General features: G+C 43.6%; 1 protein-coding gene across 1 annotated transcript; it reads right to left on the bottom strand.

The window, feature by feature from the left end:
- Positions 1 to 361: 361 nt before the first annotated feature.
- Positions 362 to 13,543, bottom strand: LOC130195366 (1-phosphatidylinositol 4,5-bisphosphate phosphodiesterase zeta-1-like). Its single transcript, XM_056416854.1, has 11 exons — positions 13,354 to 13,543; positions 11,922 to 12,123; positions 10,118 to 10,262; positions 9,687 to 9,839; positions 8,068 to 8,253; positions 7,809 to 7,968; positions 6,952 to 7,068; positions 4,750 to 4,922; positions 3,091 to 3,217; positions 738 to 887; positions 362 to 471 (listed from the first exon to the last, which is right to left on the bottom strand). Exons 1-11 carry the CDS (start codon positions 13,541 to 13,543, stop codon positions 389 to 391), a joined length of 1,686 nt encoding a protein of 561 aa, XP_056272829.1. The 3' UTR covers positions 362 to 388.
- Between the last annotated feature and the right edge of the window lie 1,681 nt (positions 13,544 to 15,224).

Genomic DNA, 15,224 nt, shown 5'->3' with positions numbered 1-15,224 from the left:
TTTGAAAGAGATGATTAATCCAGAAACAACAGTGTCTTGTGGTTTCTCTTATGTGTGATCAAATATGCCACAATAATTGCACTTACATCAATTATTAATTCAATGATAAGAATCTAATATCCTCCTCCAGGGATTTCTCCACCACTTGAGTGATGCCAGCGGAGTTGTTCCTCGTTAGAGTCTTCTGGTCTTTTCCCTCCGCAGTCGAGAGAGAGCGTGTCTATTTTCTGACAATAAAACTGGTATTTATATCTGCAGAAATGTTGTTTGTGATTTATTTATACATTTATGTTGATGTTGTTGCAGCATCAGACACGCTTCTCTGTCTGTTGCCGAGCTGTGTGTGTGTGTGTGTGTGTCAGTGAGAGTCTGATCTGGAGAGCTGTTTTTAGGAATACCAAACAAAGACAAAGAGGGAGGCTGGATCCAGGCTGCAGCCGTCTCGGGACCGGAGAGGCACCCAGCGGTAGCCTGGAGGTGGAGAAGGAAGGGGGGCGTTAAAAGAAATGTATGTATAGCCGCTTAATACAAGAGCATTATATATATATATATATATTCATAAACAGAAGCATTGCCATAAAGCTCCAGCACAGAGCTGAGCCGACCTTCAGTCATGCTGACACTGCCCATGAAGGGAAATACAATGATGGTCACACAATGTCACCTGGTGTAATTTAGCCCTTTGTTTGACTCCCGGCCCCCCGCCCTCTGTCGCTCCTTCTGCCTCTGTGGCTCACCTTTCTTCAGGCTGGTGAAGGGCAGGCTGTACTGGCCCACGAATTCGCTGCTGAGGAGGCCGGTCTGCTCACGGACACAGAAGCGGATGAGGCAGAGCTCGGGGACGCTGATGCTGAAGTTCATGTCAGTATCCCAGCAAGGACTCAGAGCTGTAATGACAGTTAGAATAAAGCAGTTCACTTGAGTCAATATTGTCGATATTCTTCTCAGGAGCTGATGGAGACCAAAATCAGAGCAAAAAGAGAATATATATGTGACTGAAGTTCACCTGGCAACCAGAAACACAATGATGATGTTGCTCTCTGTTAAGTGGATGTGTTATCAGGCAACAAGTAGACGACAAGTTGAGTCATCTTCATAGGACGATAACATCAGTGTTAGGTTCAGCTTGTTCCTGTTATCAAGTCAGAAAGCTGTTATTGTGGGGTTTTTTGTTTTTTTATTACACAAAGTTGTATTATTTTAACGATCGTGTACTAACGCCTTACGGCAAGAAGTTCCAGAGGTGCAGGGACAGACACAGCTGTGAGGAACTTGTTCAACTTCATTTAATCAACTTTTTGTGAAGCAGGACCACACGTTACGCTAGCTGCCGTGTGAGGCTGTGTGTATGTGCTAACATGCCGATGTTTACCAGGTATATTGTTTCTCATGTTCACCATATTAGTTCAGCATGTTAGAATGCTGAGATTAACTAATTTACACGAAACACAAAGTACAGCTGAGGCTGATAATAAGCCCGGCATGTATTTACCTACATTTAAATTCAGACCTAGAGGGTGGAACTTGAGGAAATGTTCTGACAGTTCATCGTGGAGGGAGTGAATGTCTCAGTCAGTCTGGACCTGACATTGACATCCATCGAGGAACATATCTGATTACCTGACCCCCCCCCCCGTAGCGTCCCTATCAGGAGGACATGATACATGAAGTGCCATCTGGTTGTAATTGAACATTCACAAATGAGGCACGCAGACGTAGATAACTGAAGAGTCACCTCTGCTGCAGCTTTTCATCCATTTATGATTCCAAACAAATTTATTAAGTTCCTCTGTTGCATCCAAATTTTCATCTCAGTCCACATTCATTAGTATTCACCATGTGACCGTATCGGTTTCATAGTGTGTAATGATTTTATGATTTATGCCTATGCATAAGTATTCTCTCTCTCTCTCTCTCTATCTGTCTGAAATGTCTGTCAAAAAGCTCGACGGCTATAGGATTCATTTACACAATTGAAAGTCTGCTAACAGTAAATTGTCAACATTCATTTTCATACGTTTTATTATATACTATAGTAAACCAGTCTTAGTGGTTCTTAATGTTTTTGATGTCATACTTCTGAGCACACAAGTGTGTGTGAGTAAGGATCCAATTGATGCTTAACATCCGTGTAGCACTTCATGCACGAGGCAGTTAATGGCTGCTCCATGTTTCAATAGTGCATGACAGACTTCTCTTCAAAGGAACTCCACTTTTACATTTTGAAGAAACTCATCAGCACACTTCTCAGAAGCCCAACACCAGCTCACTGGGAAATAGATTTAAAAGGAAGAAAAAGAAGGAAAAAATACAGCTGTATCCACTCGTATCCAGTGGGTTCCCCATGTTTTCACTTGCATGAAGCATGTTTTAAGATGTCACTCTATCTGCATCGGTTAGTATAAAACCAGTGGAGGGCGCAATGCTCGCTGCATGTTTGTAGACACTTAATAAGTCGTGGATGGATGTATTTACGCGACATTTAGTTTGAGTGTTCACGGTTTCCAGAATCGCTCTGACCTCCTTCGTGACTCCGTGACTTGTCCTCTTGTGACTCAAAGAGTTAAATATGGCTGATGACCAAATACCTGCAAAACTATCGGCGTGCTCGTGCAAATGTTAAGCATGCTAACACGCTGACCTATGAAGGTAAACATGGTAAACATGAGCTTTGTCATTGTGAGCATGTCACCAATGTTAAGTACCGCTGTGCCTGCAGTGAGTCCAGCCTCACAGAGCGTGGCTGCAGACTTTAGTCTCTCTACTCCTATGGTACTATTTTAATATTGATGCATTTGAGCCACAACAGCACCATTAACAATGCAAGGAACTGTCATAACGGCAAAACTCAGAGAGAACATACATGGCCCACAAACACACACAATTAATATCAGCTTCTGATAGGATCCACAAATCTTATGTTTTCTGTAATTCTTAATTTCTAAAAAATTGAGAGTTAAACACTGCTCAGTCAACAAGGCTCATCTAACTATGACGAAATACTCGGAATGATTAAAGTAAAAGTAAACTGGGTCAGTCAAGCTGTGTCTCGAGAACAAGGCCACATCCAGTTGGTCTGGCAGTACTTACAGTTGTTTTTGACAGTGTGTGTGTTTTTCCTGCGCGAGTCAGACGCTATCCCATGAATCTCCACTCGGACAAAGGAGTCCAGAGCCTTGCCGCTCCTGGAGATGGGGAGGTTGGACCCACTAATCACCTGCGGAGGGACACACAGAGATGCATTTGTGATGGTCACAATGAGAAGGTCATTGAGATCAGGGAAGAACAGCACATATAAAAGAGAAGAGAAAACCGGAGAGCCGGTAAGAGTAGAGAAGAGCGGGGGAGAGGGCTGTAATTACACGAGTCTGGAGAGAGGCCGGCTTATCTGCAGTCCTCTCACACTGAGCCGTCCTCTTCCCCGGATCTGATCAAAGACAAACCTGCATGCACTTATCGCGACATGCCCCGCTTGGCACTGATGGAGCTTTACAGTGTCCGGCCCAAAATTACAGTGTGTTTCCAGCTATGCTACTAAACCCCCGGTACTGTGCTCATTCACAGTTACAATGGTCCAACTGTAGAGTTGTCATTGCAAGATTCTCTATTGAAAAACAATCCATAGCTTGTGGTTGACAGTTTTATGCTAAATAGACTCATGAGAGCTGAAGGGGAAAGATGCGTCATTTACTGTTTAAAGATTGAAAACTCAACCCTACCATCTAAGTTACACTACTCATAACTCTTATTCGCACTGAGTTGCAAGCTGAGTCAAGATTGCAGGATTTCCCCTGAAGTGATCAAATAATCCAGAATGATGATGGGAATAAATATAGGTAGGGTGTCTCCAGGGACACCCAAAAACAGAGCGCACCACTTTTATCGTTCATGCACTGTGATTGGATAGTGTCGTGTTAGAAGAGAACGTCTCATCCATCATGATGAACTAGGGTCTGATCAGGATGTATTTCCTTCAGCAGACAACAGCAACAACTAAGAATTACACTATAATAAATACTGTATAAAGCAAAGGATATCGCCATTGTCAGTTTTTTTTTTTAAGCTACAAAACTGACGGAGCTCAAGTTAGTAAATCTTTTTTTTTTGAAAAACAAAACCACATTTGCAGTTTAAATGATTCAAAGCCGTTCATAAGACTGAATTCCGCAGAGTGAGAGGTTCCCTCGTCTCCCACCTCTGCAGTGTGTCCCCATGTGACCTCGGGCATTTCCACATATTGTCTTTGCAGTACAAAGCCTAAGATGTCTCTCGAGGGCCACCATTATGTTCCACATGAGATACGACTGTGGTGTGGCAGTAAATGGAAGAGCTTGTGTTCGACAGTCGCCCTGACGCCACGCTAAAGAGACGGGACTCTCATTCATAGCCAGGTGGAGGCAGTACATTACAACTGTACACTAACATGATTAAAAGAATGGAAAATAAAATGATTTATTTATTGTTCCCTAGTCTAATAGCATTGGGTCACCCCTCTCCTTAGCCTTTTCTTTCTGAAGGAGGTAATCTAATTAAACGGAGACTATCTCAGGGAGATTCATGTTATTATTGGCTCTCAGCATCCGGCAGGAAAGCATTTATCTGGAGGCTAAGAGTAAGATGAGCTCTTCTGCACAGCCTCTAAAGTGTGAGGCGTAGACGAACACACACATGCACACTCACAGCCCTGGAACATGACACCTTAATCCATAAATCCACCCTGAGTGGATTATTCGGCGCTCGGCGCTGTACCTTGAGCAGCAGGTTGGTGGGTTTGAGGCCGTGCTGGCTGCAGCTGGGGTCAAAGCTCCTCTCACTGGACATGAGCACCCACGGCTTCAGGACGTATCCGCAGCCCCCGTTGTCCTGGAAACGGCCATCGTTAAGGTCCATAGACAAGCCCAGAGACTGGAAATTGAGAGCAACTGCAACACACCACGGCACAATGTCTGAACATTAGCTGAGACAACATTTTTTTCCAAGAATAAAAATGGAGAATGCCTCAAACTTGTCTCAATAAAATGATCTCCTGCATACCTTCTGTTCATCGTGCAGGAGGGAATTTAATTATATATTGACTTGTTTCCTCAACGATGGCAAACATTGCATCAGATTACCTGTGTAATACGTGCATCTGTAGTGGGAGTGTTGCAGTGCACAGCTCTGTGTTGGCATGTGATACATACACACACATCAGGAGTGCAGTTACATTTCAGACATGTGAATGTGGCAATGTCAGCATCCGATAATGCAACATTTTTTTTTTTTTAAACAACACACTGTAATCCATCTTTGTGCTTCCTTTTATATACAGTGGGTTACGGAAAGTATTCAGACTCCTTTAAACGTGTCACTCTTTGTTTCATTGCAGCCATTTGCTCAAATCAAAAAAGTTAATTTTATTTAATTTTATGACCATGTGATATTTCAGTTTTTCTTTTTTTATAAATTTGCAAAAAATTCTACATTTCAGTTTTTTTCTGTCAAGATGGGGTGCTGAGTTCATGAGAAATAAATGGACTCTTTGGATTTTAGCAAATGGCTGCAATGAAACAAAGAGTGAACATTTTAAAGGGGTCTGAATACTTTGCGTACCCACTGTATGTGTATGTCACAGGGTCCCATGGATGTTCTGCCCATCTAACTGTAATGGATCCTTCCAGGCTGCTGCTGCTTTTTACCGCAGTGCCCTGCAAACGCTCTCCATCTGCACATCGACAGGCTGCTCAGCATCAGCAGGGCGTCGTGTCAGAGTCGGGGGCCGGCTGAGCGAGCGACGGAGGCCAATCAGGAGGAGGTGTGAAGACAGACGGAGCGACGGAGCCAGACAGATATCAGGGTTGAGACTTTAGGTTCTCGGTAAGCAGTGAGCACGTATTGGTGTAAAGTTTAAGAATGATTTTTTTTTAATAATAGTTACTCTCCGGAGCAAAAGGTTTGAGATACGGAGTCAAGCCCAATGCTCATTCCGGACTTAAACATTATCTGTGACCGGGACAAGGATGTGGTAAGAAAAAACACATTTGGGGGGTTGCAAAATCAATTTAGGAAATGTGTGATAAGGGCCAGGAGAGGACTTGCTCCGGGGAAACAGATGAGATGTTCAGGCTGTGGACTGGAATGAAATGTTCTTTCACTGCTAATCGACAGGACACTTGGCCCGCTGGTTCCCTTTGAAGTTTGACAATTTGACTTTCCGAATTGCATTTCTCTCCCTTTCAAAAGCTTGTTATGGATTGTGGTGGTTGTTCAGTGTGTGTCGAGAACTGCTGACACGATGAAACCAAAGGAAACTTCTTTTTCCCAATTGGTGTTTTGACCAAAATTTAAATATCTTGGCAAAAAAGTTGTCATAACATCGGAGACATTGTATTCACAATATATAACTCTTTATAACTCCATATTTACACTATGTTGATCTGCACTTCACACATTTCATTTATTTACACTACACACATACACACACTTTGCATTTTGCACACTGTCTATATTTAATATTTTTATATTTAATTTAATTGTAGTCATTAGTATTGTATTGTGTATGCATATATGTTGTATATATACATATATATTTTATTTTATATTTTACTTTGTATACTTCTTGTATACATCGATATCTTTCACTTGTATACATCTTTATCTTTCATCCGTTTTTTATATTTTATTTTTTATTCTCGTGTGTTTAGTTTATTGGTGCTGCTACTGCTACGACAAATTTCCCCTTGGGGATTAATAAAGTATTTATCTATCTATCTATCTATATATCCTTTTGTGTTTGTGTGTGTGTGTGTGTGTGTGTGTGTGTGTGTGTGTGTGTGTGTGTGTGTGTGTGTGTGTGTGTGTGTGTGTGTGTGTGTGTGTGTGTGTGTGTGTGTGTGTGTGTGTGTGTGTGTGTGTGTGTGTGTGTGTGTTTGTGTGAGTGAGAGTGGCGTGTACTCGCCCTCTCTGACTCACCGAGCTGTGAGCCGACGTTCCAAAACTCCTGAGGGTTGTAGTTGGAGGAAGACGTCCTGGAGCCTGCTGGGTAAATCCTGCTGAGGAACTTCTGGTTGTGATGAACAAAGTCTGCACCTGGGTGAGAGGACGCACAACACTCACAGGTCAAAGGTCGCCGATTAATCAGAAAGTCCCCTGATTCAAACCTCCCAGATGTCATTCCTGTGATTCTGTGGTCACTTTTTAATAGTGTCAGAAGTCAAATAGCCTCATGTGGAATGTCAATTTCAATACCGTGATAATTATCTTCCTTCTGGACTAAAGGCACACGGCGCCGGTGTGTGTGGAGTCGTACCATCTCCTCGTATCTACAGCAGAGTGGAGACGTGGGCCCTGCCAAGGCAACAAGCCCATCATGCAGCTGTGTGTCTGGGAAGTGTCCCTCCTCTTCATCAGGAGCACATGTCACTTCTCTCCATCACTCTGGTTCTCTAGTCTGCGGCCGCACAGCAGCCGATGACAGCTTAACTGATTGTCAGTTGATTCGACCCTCCGTGGGCTCTCTCCACTTCTCCAACGGTGAGAGTACAACGTACATGTGTGGGCCTGTGCTGTTGTGCTTTATTCCCTATAAGAACTCCCCTGTGTCGCATATGTCATGTTCAATATGCTTTCTCTATTCTGGAGGTTTATGGCGCCAGATGTAATTGCATTTCTCATCCACAGAGGACCTACAGAGACTTGTCCTTTGAGCTCGTAATAATTCATGTGGATCTGCTGCGCTCATCAAAAATGACATTTTGTGATATCTGCAATTTAATTCGACACATTCTTTATTACTTCCCTTTTCACTTCACATAGATTCAACATGTTACCTGAGGCTTTGGCTAGCTTGCGAGCTTTCTTCTCTGCCATTGACGTGTTCTCCCAGTAGTTCTGATTGTCCTTGGAGTGACTGAAGCTGTGGAACTTGACAGACCGGGTGTACACAACCAGGTCTGATAAAGCCTCTGCCACAGCCACCTTCTTCTTCTGCTCATACATTACGGGTAGAGACAAGGACAAACCAAACAGAGTGATCACCAAATGGCGACAAATGGTGTTGAGACGTCTTCCTGAATCTAACTGACTTACTTTCGGCGTTGACCCTGCCTTTCTGGGAGACCAGAACTTTGCCTTGGTTTGATGATCTTCTTCCTCCTCCTCATCCTCCTCATCCTCATCATCTACACTCTCCTCTACCTCTGTCCCTGCGGCGCCCTCAGTCTCAATGTGAGCCTTCAGCTTTTTATTCTTGACGAGGATCTTATACTTCAGGTCCTGGAGAATTCACACATGAATAAATGCAAAGGTACCTTCATCATAGCACCTACACTCACCATCACACCGCAAACTCTGAGTCGTCCCTCCTACCGCATCCTCAAACTGAAGAAACTAACAACACAACATCCCCGCCCCCTCTCTGATTTGTCAAAAAGATGCTATTCTTCAAAGAGTCGTGCCGTAGCCACACCCACATCAGAAAGCAGCAGGTGTACTGCAGCACTGAATCAAACGCACGCTGTTATGTTTCACCGCCCTGGAACCAAATCTGTTAGTCCGCTTTATTCCATAAGGCTATCTATGCAGATGAGAAGCAATATGCTAAAAGTAAAAAATAGAAGAGCGTTCTGATCCGGACTTGGAAGCAGCTCCATGGGAAGCCAAGCGGAAGGAAGTCCCTCTGTCAGCTTCAATGTATGCACAGGCAAAATATGTAAAATAATAACAGATCCCTCGACATTTACAACCTATAACATTCCATATAGTATGAAAATCACCAGCTCCAGAGATGCCTTTGGCGCGGCACTCTTTAATTGTTCATTGCCGTTGCATAACACTACCGCCTGGAGAGCTGGAACAGAGGCTTTGCTTATGTCGACATGATTTAGGAAAGAAATGTGCTCATGTTTACAGTATAAAAAGAATGAAAACGTATTTAAAGCATTTGATCTAAATGATTCATAGTGGAGAAAAAGATAATGAACAGTTTTGAGAGTTGCATATTGATTACACTTTCATAATTGGATGGTGAGTTGGGTGTGAAGCTGCACGAGTGTGACACACTGCTTCAGAATGTAAGTTTCTGGGGGTTAAGCCGAGATGAAACCATTAGTGCTGAGGCTCCTGTCTCAGCCTACACTTCCTAAGTCATGAAGATAAAGAAAAATATGGGGAAGAAAATCTTAAATGCACACTCAGGCTGAAACACATTTCATTCCTTATTGTCAACTGTAAGCAGTCAGAAGTCTGAGGCAGCGAGAAACCCCAGCCAGACAGAGAAAAAGCCTTCATCCTCCTCGTCATCGACAATAAACCTCAGAGACTGTGGCAGCATCTCTCAAGCCACTGGCTCAGTCAAGGGTTTAGGCCGACGCCTTAATTGGAGAAGTCTGAACCCGAACAGAGGAATCTAAACCAACAATCAGCTCAAGTGGCTCCGCATGCTGCTAACTGTGGGATCAACCACATCGCATTGGATCTGGCGGAGGCGTGCCATCTACCCCTGTTCCCCCGGGGAGGAGAGAGGCACAGAAAGAGACGAATGAGGCCTTCTGTGACGACCGAAGGGTCTCAATTCCTCCTTGTTTGGCCTTGCAGTGACAGGCGATGAGGATTTATACACACAGACACTGCAGTGCACCGGCAGCTGCGACGTTACAACGCAGATCCTGGTTCTGATTCTCATACAGTCAAACTCTCTCTTTTCTTACATTAGGGCCAGGGAGGTCCCCGGTGGTTGGGTGATCCAAGGGAATCCTCAGCAGCTTTTCCCCGAGGATAGAGATGAGGTACTCGGCCATGACCTCCTGCTGCTCCTGGGAGCAGTGGTTTTCCAATGACAGGATCACCGGGTAGGCAGACACCTGTCAAGAAAGAATCACATTTTAAAAAAAATCATGATTTAAACTCTATTTCCAGCAATTAGCATCAACCTAGATCTACTGCTCTCTCTCTCTCCGCATGCTCTAAATTCTCCCGGCACATCACAGAGAATGGCCTGAATCAAACGCAACTTGCAAGCCAAGCATTATGAGCAGAGATGTTATTAATTAGAGCAAATGCTGCTAAGTAGGGAGTCCTGGCGGCGATGGAGCAGAAGCCAACTCTCCTCCAGGATATGTAACACACTCCAAGCTGTTACCTCGAAGGCGTGTTGCTCCACAGTGGTGATGACATCCTTAAATAGTATCTTGGTGGTCAGGGTGTAGCCGTGGTAGACGATGGGCTCCATGTCTGGCCCATCCCAGCAGTCTATCTCCAGACAGCGACATCCTTTCCTCAGGGCACTGTGCCGCAGAAACACACACACACACACACGTGCATACTGAGACACATGTACACACACTTAGCTGTGGCAAGGCTATGATAAGCACTTTGGATGCTGCATGAGAAGTTAGAAGGTTAGCGTTGAAGCACAAACTGAGCTTTCTTTCCTCCACGCACACATTCGAGCCATCCGAACCAAGTGGCACATTACTACATGTGAATCATTTGGGGGAAACATTGAAATCTACTCATTTAATCGTAACGCTTCTTCGTCCGATCTGCTCCTCAAATGGTGCTGCTACATTTCTATTTTTGGATTTCTTTATAAAAGATGGTGTCTTGGTGCTATAAGATATTGCTTTTTTAAAATTCTGTTGGTACTGGAAAGGTGGGGCGGGGGAATTCTATTTTTTCTTTAAAACTTTCATGTAAATTTAAATCACTCTTTTACTCCGGACATTTTAACTGTGGGACGGTTTTGCTTGTTGGGGATTCAGCCTCTTCATCTCGTAAATTGTTTATGATATTTTGGTTATTTTGTAATCTTTTCTATGTATTGTACATTAGTGTTTGATTAACATACAGTTGACTAGGGAGAGCAATAGCAGGTGGAGAATAACACAGGGAATATCAGTGAGATACAAATCCAGAACATTACCAGGTGAACGAGTTCATTCTGACAGCACGAATATGGTAGGAGAGCTGGCAAGCAAGTAGCATGACATATTTTTTGTTGGTGTATTTTTTTGTTTGTGTCCACTTTAAAAACACAAGATACTGTACAATATGTTGATTTTTTACTTTATAAACGTGGGTGTATCGCTTGTCTCTCGGCTAACAATGGCCTGACTCCAGCTCCATCATTCATGTCCAGACACCAGTCTGTCTGCTACGCTAGGCTAACAATGGCCTGACTTTAGAGAGTAGTATCAACCTTTTCATCTGACTCACATAAAGAAAGCAACCAAGTGTATTTACCAAAATATTTTGAACAATTTCTTGAAAGTTTTTTCAAATGGGCATTATGAATGTGTTACGTCGGTAAGCATTGTTTGAATTAGTAAAATAGTCAATAATAATAAAACATAGTCAATAGCACCTTCAGATTTCACCATTCTTTGTCAGTTGTTGGTTTCACAACAAAGAGGCTCTTGTGAATCATTGTTCCTACAACAAATGCATCTGGCCAATTCATTTGGTTCTGCACTCACCTGCGAGGTCGTGGGCTTTCTAGAAGCCACCTCTTCCTCCTGACACGTGGCTCTCCTCTCTATATGATTAATCCATTATCTAAGTAAACCACAGCTTTGGTTTGGAGGCTTCCACTCTACCAGGCGGCTCTCAGCACATCACAAGGACCATAAACACACCTTTCTGCTGCCATCAGCCCCTTTTGTAATCACTTCATGCTCCCATAAAGGGACCACAGCAAATTCACTGTGCCTCAGCACACGAGTGGGTCAATGAAATGAGAGGATCCTGATAACACACACGTCGGTGTGGGGAGGAGACTTTAGAGAGAAGGTCTAAGTGGATTGAGGGGTGGCCAAGTGAGATTATCTTTAAATGTGGTTTTCTTCACCCTCGTTAAATAGCAGATTAATTTCTTCTAAAAAGTTAGCAGATACGTTGTTATCATAAAGACCACAAGCTGTCCAGTTGTCACTGTTCTTCCCTACCAAACATAGGCATCCAGGTGGCTCTCTCCGACGAGCTGATCTCCAGTCAGGTAGGTGTTGTGTGATGAGGAGATGAAGTAGTTGTTGAGAGGCTGGTCCATGGGTTGGTACACAGACGTGTGGGCCTGGTCGAACACGCAGCAGTCTTTGGACTCCATGAACCGGAGGAAACCCTCAAATGTCATGGACCTACTTTCTCTGGCTGGAAGAGGAGGAGCAGAGTCACACTGTAAGTGACAGTCACAATTAGAGTTTAGAGAGTGGACGACACGAGCCAACTGGAGCTCTGTTCCTGTTGGTAAAAAGTTTAAACAACTCCAGTGAATCATGGCTCAGAGTCATCAGTCATGTCAGTGGCTCTGTGAGGCTGCAACCGGTTGTAGCCGACCAATGAACGTGACATGTTTAGCAAATATTACCGTGTTCAACATTGGCTAACAAACACAAGTCACATCTGAGAGTGTTGGAATTGTTTTGATGGTATTTATGTTGTCATTAACCAACCTGATGATGCCAGATGAAAAGTCAGGGGATTACCTAAAACATTGGAATTCATCTTTTGGGCATCATGAATGTCTGTTCGAACTCGCTCCCTCGTGAAGCTACTTTGTAGAAGTTACTGCGTTACTACGTTTACTATTATAACATCAAGTTGAAATTAACAATAAGGAGGCTGGGGTTATAAAACTAGTCCGACTGACTTTTCGGTCCAAAGGACGAGCAAGCTAAATGAAACATCTGGTTCTCTGATTTAGAACTCAAAGGTGTTAGACTGCATACACACTAACACAAAAGGAGAGAAGTAAACTTCAACTCCCAGGGAACTGCAAGAAACATCCAATCACTGATCTTAAAAGTGACTTTTTTTTCGAGTCAGAAAGTTTGTGCTTATCGTAGCAGGAAAAGCACCGAGAGACTAAACCCCGTGCAGCTGCTTTTACGTTCAGCAGTTTCGATCAGTTCACTGTGAGATTCTGGTGCAAATTCAGAGGAATTCAGCAAGTATGACGCTATTAATAGAAAACAACCTTTGTATTCAGGTAAATTCTCAAATAAATATAGTATGCAGTGCAATTATGGTACAATGCAGGTGTTAGAAGAGCTGGAAACGGCTCTTAAACAAAGTATCCTACTCAAAGGCCATGAAGTGAAATACAGTGAGGACTAGTTGTCAGTCTTGTGTTTTCCCTGTTTGGCTGCACGCTGAACAACATCTGGTCTCTTAGTCCACTGACGTGCCTTTCTCTTCTATTTTCCTTCTGTCATTTCAACCCCCTCCGCCTTCCAGCCTGGGACCACTGGAGCCGAAGCCTCGGCTTCTGTTCCAACTAAGTTATGACGTGATTAGTCCTCAAAGAGTAGAGGCTTTTCTTTACCCATAGTGATGAGCAGCACGCAGTCTGACGTGGTACGCCGCTCTCTCTTCCCTTACCTGTCTCTTCAATCTCATATCTATCAATCAAACCCTCTGCCGTCTCTTCGTTTGCGGTGAGCTCCATCTGTTTTTGGTGGAGGAACCTGAGGAGAGCGCTCGCCGGCAAAACGGTCTGCCCTGAGGCGTAGCTCTGGTACAGCTGCTGGATCTCAGCTCTCCTGGAGGACGGGGCCTTGCCTCTCTTCATCCTGCCCGGCACACAATCATGACAGACTCTTAAGCCCTTGTCCTCAATCCCAGGAAGTTAGTCTTAAGTTTCTCTGTGAAACTTCCAACATTCTGAGAAGAGGATATGGTTACTAATAATGTATTAAAGGCTTGTGTTTGTCTGCCAGGCTGAATATATCCATTATGAAAGTGAGATAAGGAAGAAAGCACAGCACTTCAGATTATTCTTTACGTTGTCATCGTGTACATATTTAAAACAATTTCAAAGACACAGCACATCGCTTGCTTTCTAAAAATATCCAGGAAAAAGGGAATAAAATGTAAACTCCGAGATGTATCCCAGCTTTTACCTGAGCTCGCTGTTGAAATACTACTTTTTCGAACTCAGCATGAGAGAGAATAAAAGAGAAGTCAGGGTCTTTCACTCGGCACAAAGTTCCCCCATCCTCTCACACACATCCTCCTCTCCTCTCTGCATCTCTTACTTCTATCAGATACTGAGGCAACGTCTGTGTGACTTTCTCATTTGAGGCCCTCTCATCTCCTTGTCATTGCTCTCAGTCAGTGAGACCAAAGTGTGTGTGACTTTCCTTAGCGTTGTGTGTGTGTGTGTGTGTGTGTCTCCCTCCATACTTTTCATCTCAGACATATGCCTATGCCAGCGTTGTCACTGGTAGCCTGCCGTGAGCCGGCCTCCCGTTGCATCTGTCTCCTCAGCGTGAGCAACAGAGAGCAGCCAGCTCTGCTCTCCTCTTCATTAACCTCTATGCCATTGCAGCAACTGTTTCTAACCCAGCAGATCACTTTTCTAATGCTTTATTTTCTCTAATGACTGGCTATTAACTCAAGAAAAGTCACCAATCTGATATAGAGATGTAGATACATCTAAATATCACTTTTACTAACACCAATATTCAATCATTGTTAATGTGGAAGGACTCAGCTAGAGGCAACTCCAGTTGGACTAAGTCAAGAGTTTCATGTAAACTCAATAAGATATCACGTAAACAACAGCCTACCTCAGATAGTGATGCTCTCTGGGTCCTTGTAGTGTAGATATATAGGAGCAGGATGTCAGTTGGGTGTAAAATCACTCAAAATTGACTGTTTTGTCTGCAGTTTTATGGGGAAGTACACAAAGTTGTTGCCATAGCGACAAAACATTCCGTCTCTCAGGCCAGTGACAATCAGATACAGCAGAGGAAGATTCACAAGCGCCTGTGTCTGTCTCCTCTAATGATTTCAGATCGGAGCGGTGGCTGTGAAATAGAGACGGAATAGAGGAAGTGAAGAGAGAGACGTTGCCTTCATGGTCCTTTTGAAGAGTCCATTGCATCACAATGTGACCTGAAGGGCAAACCCACAGCGTTACACAGCGCTCAGGTATATAACTCGCGTGAGTCCACCGACACTGAGTCAGTCCTGTTTGATTGTTCTCAAAAGGGACTTCAAATAATCATTTCCGAACTGCACAGTGTGAAAGCCGCAGCCATTTAAAAACAAATTCAAAGCTGTTTTTGTTCACTCATAAATGCACTGTGTAATCCATGAATTTAAATGAGAGAAGAATACATCTATTCTCCTGGATGTTTTGGTGTTTCTTTTGTAAATTGTGCAACCGCAATATGATAAATGAGATGTCCATAACTTAGTGGTTATCAGTCTCAACCTGAAATTTAGCACATGGCGTCTTTGTCCAG

Source organism: Pseudoliparis swirei, chromosome 6, assembly GCF_029220125.1.
Source record: "Pseudoliparis swirei isolate HS2019 ecotype Mariana Trench chromosome 6, NWPU_hadal_v1, whole genome shotgun sequence".
In the NCBI taxonomy this organism is placed as follows: Eukaryota; Metazoa; Chordata; class Actinopteri; order Perciformes; family Liparidae; genus Pseudoliparis; species Pseudoliparis swirei.
The sequence above is the reverse complement of the archived record's forward strand: the minus strand, read 5'-3'. Positions and strand labels throughout refer to the sequence as shown.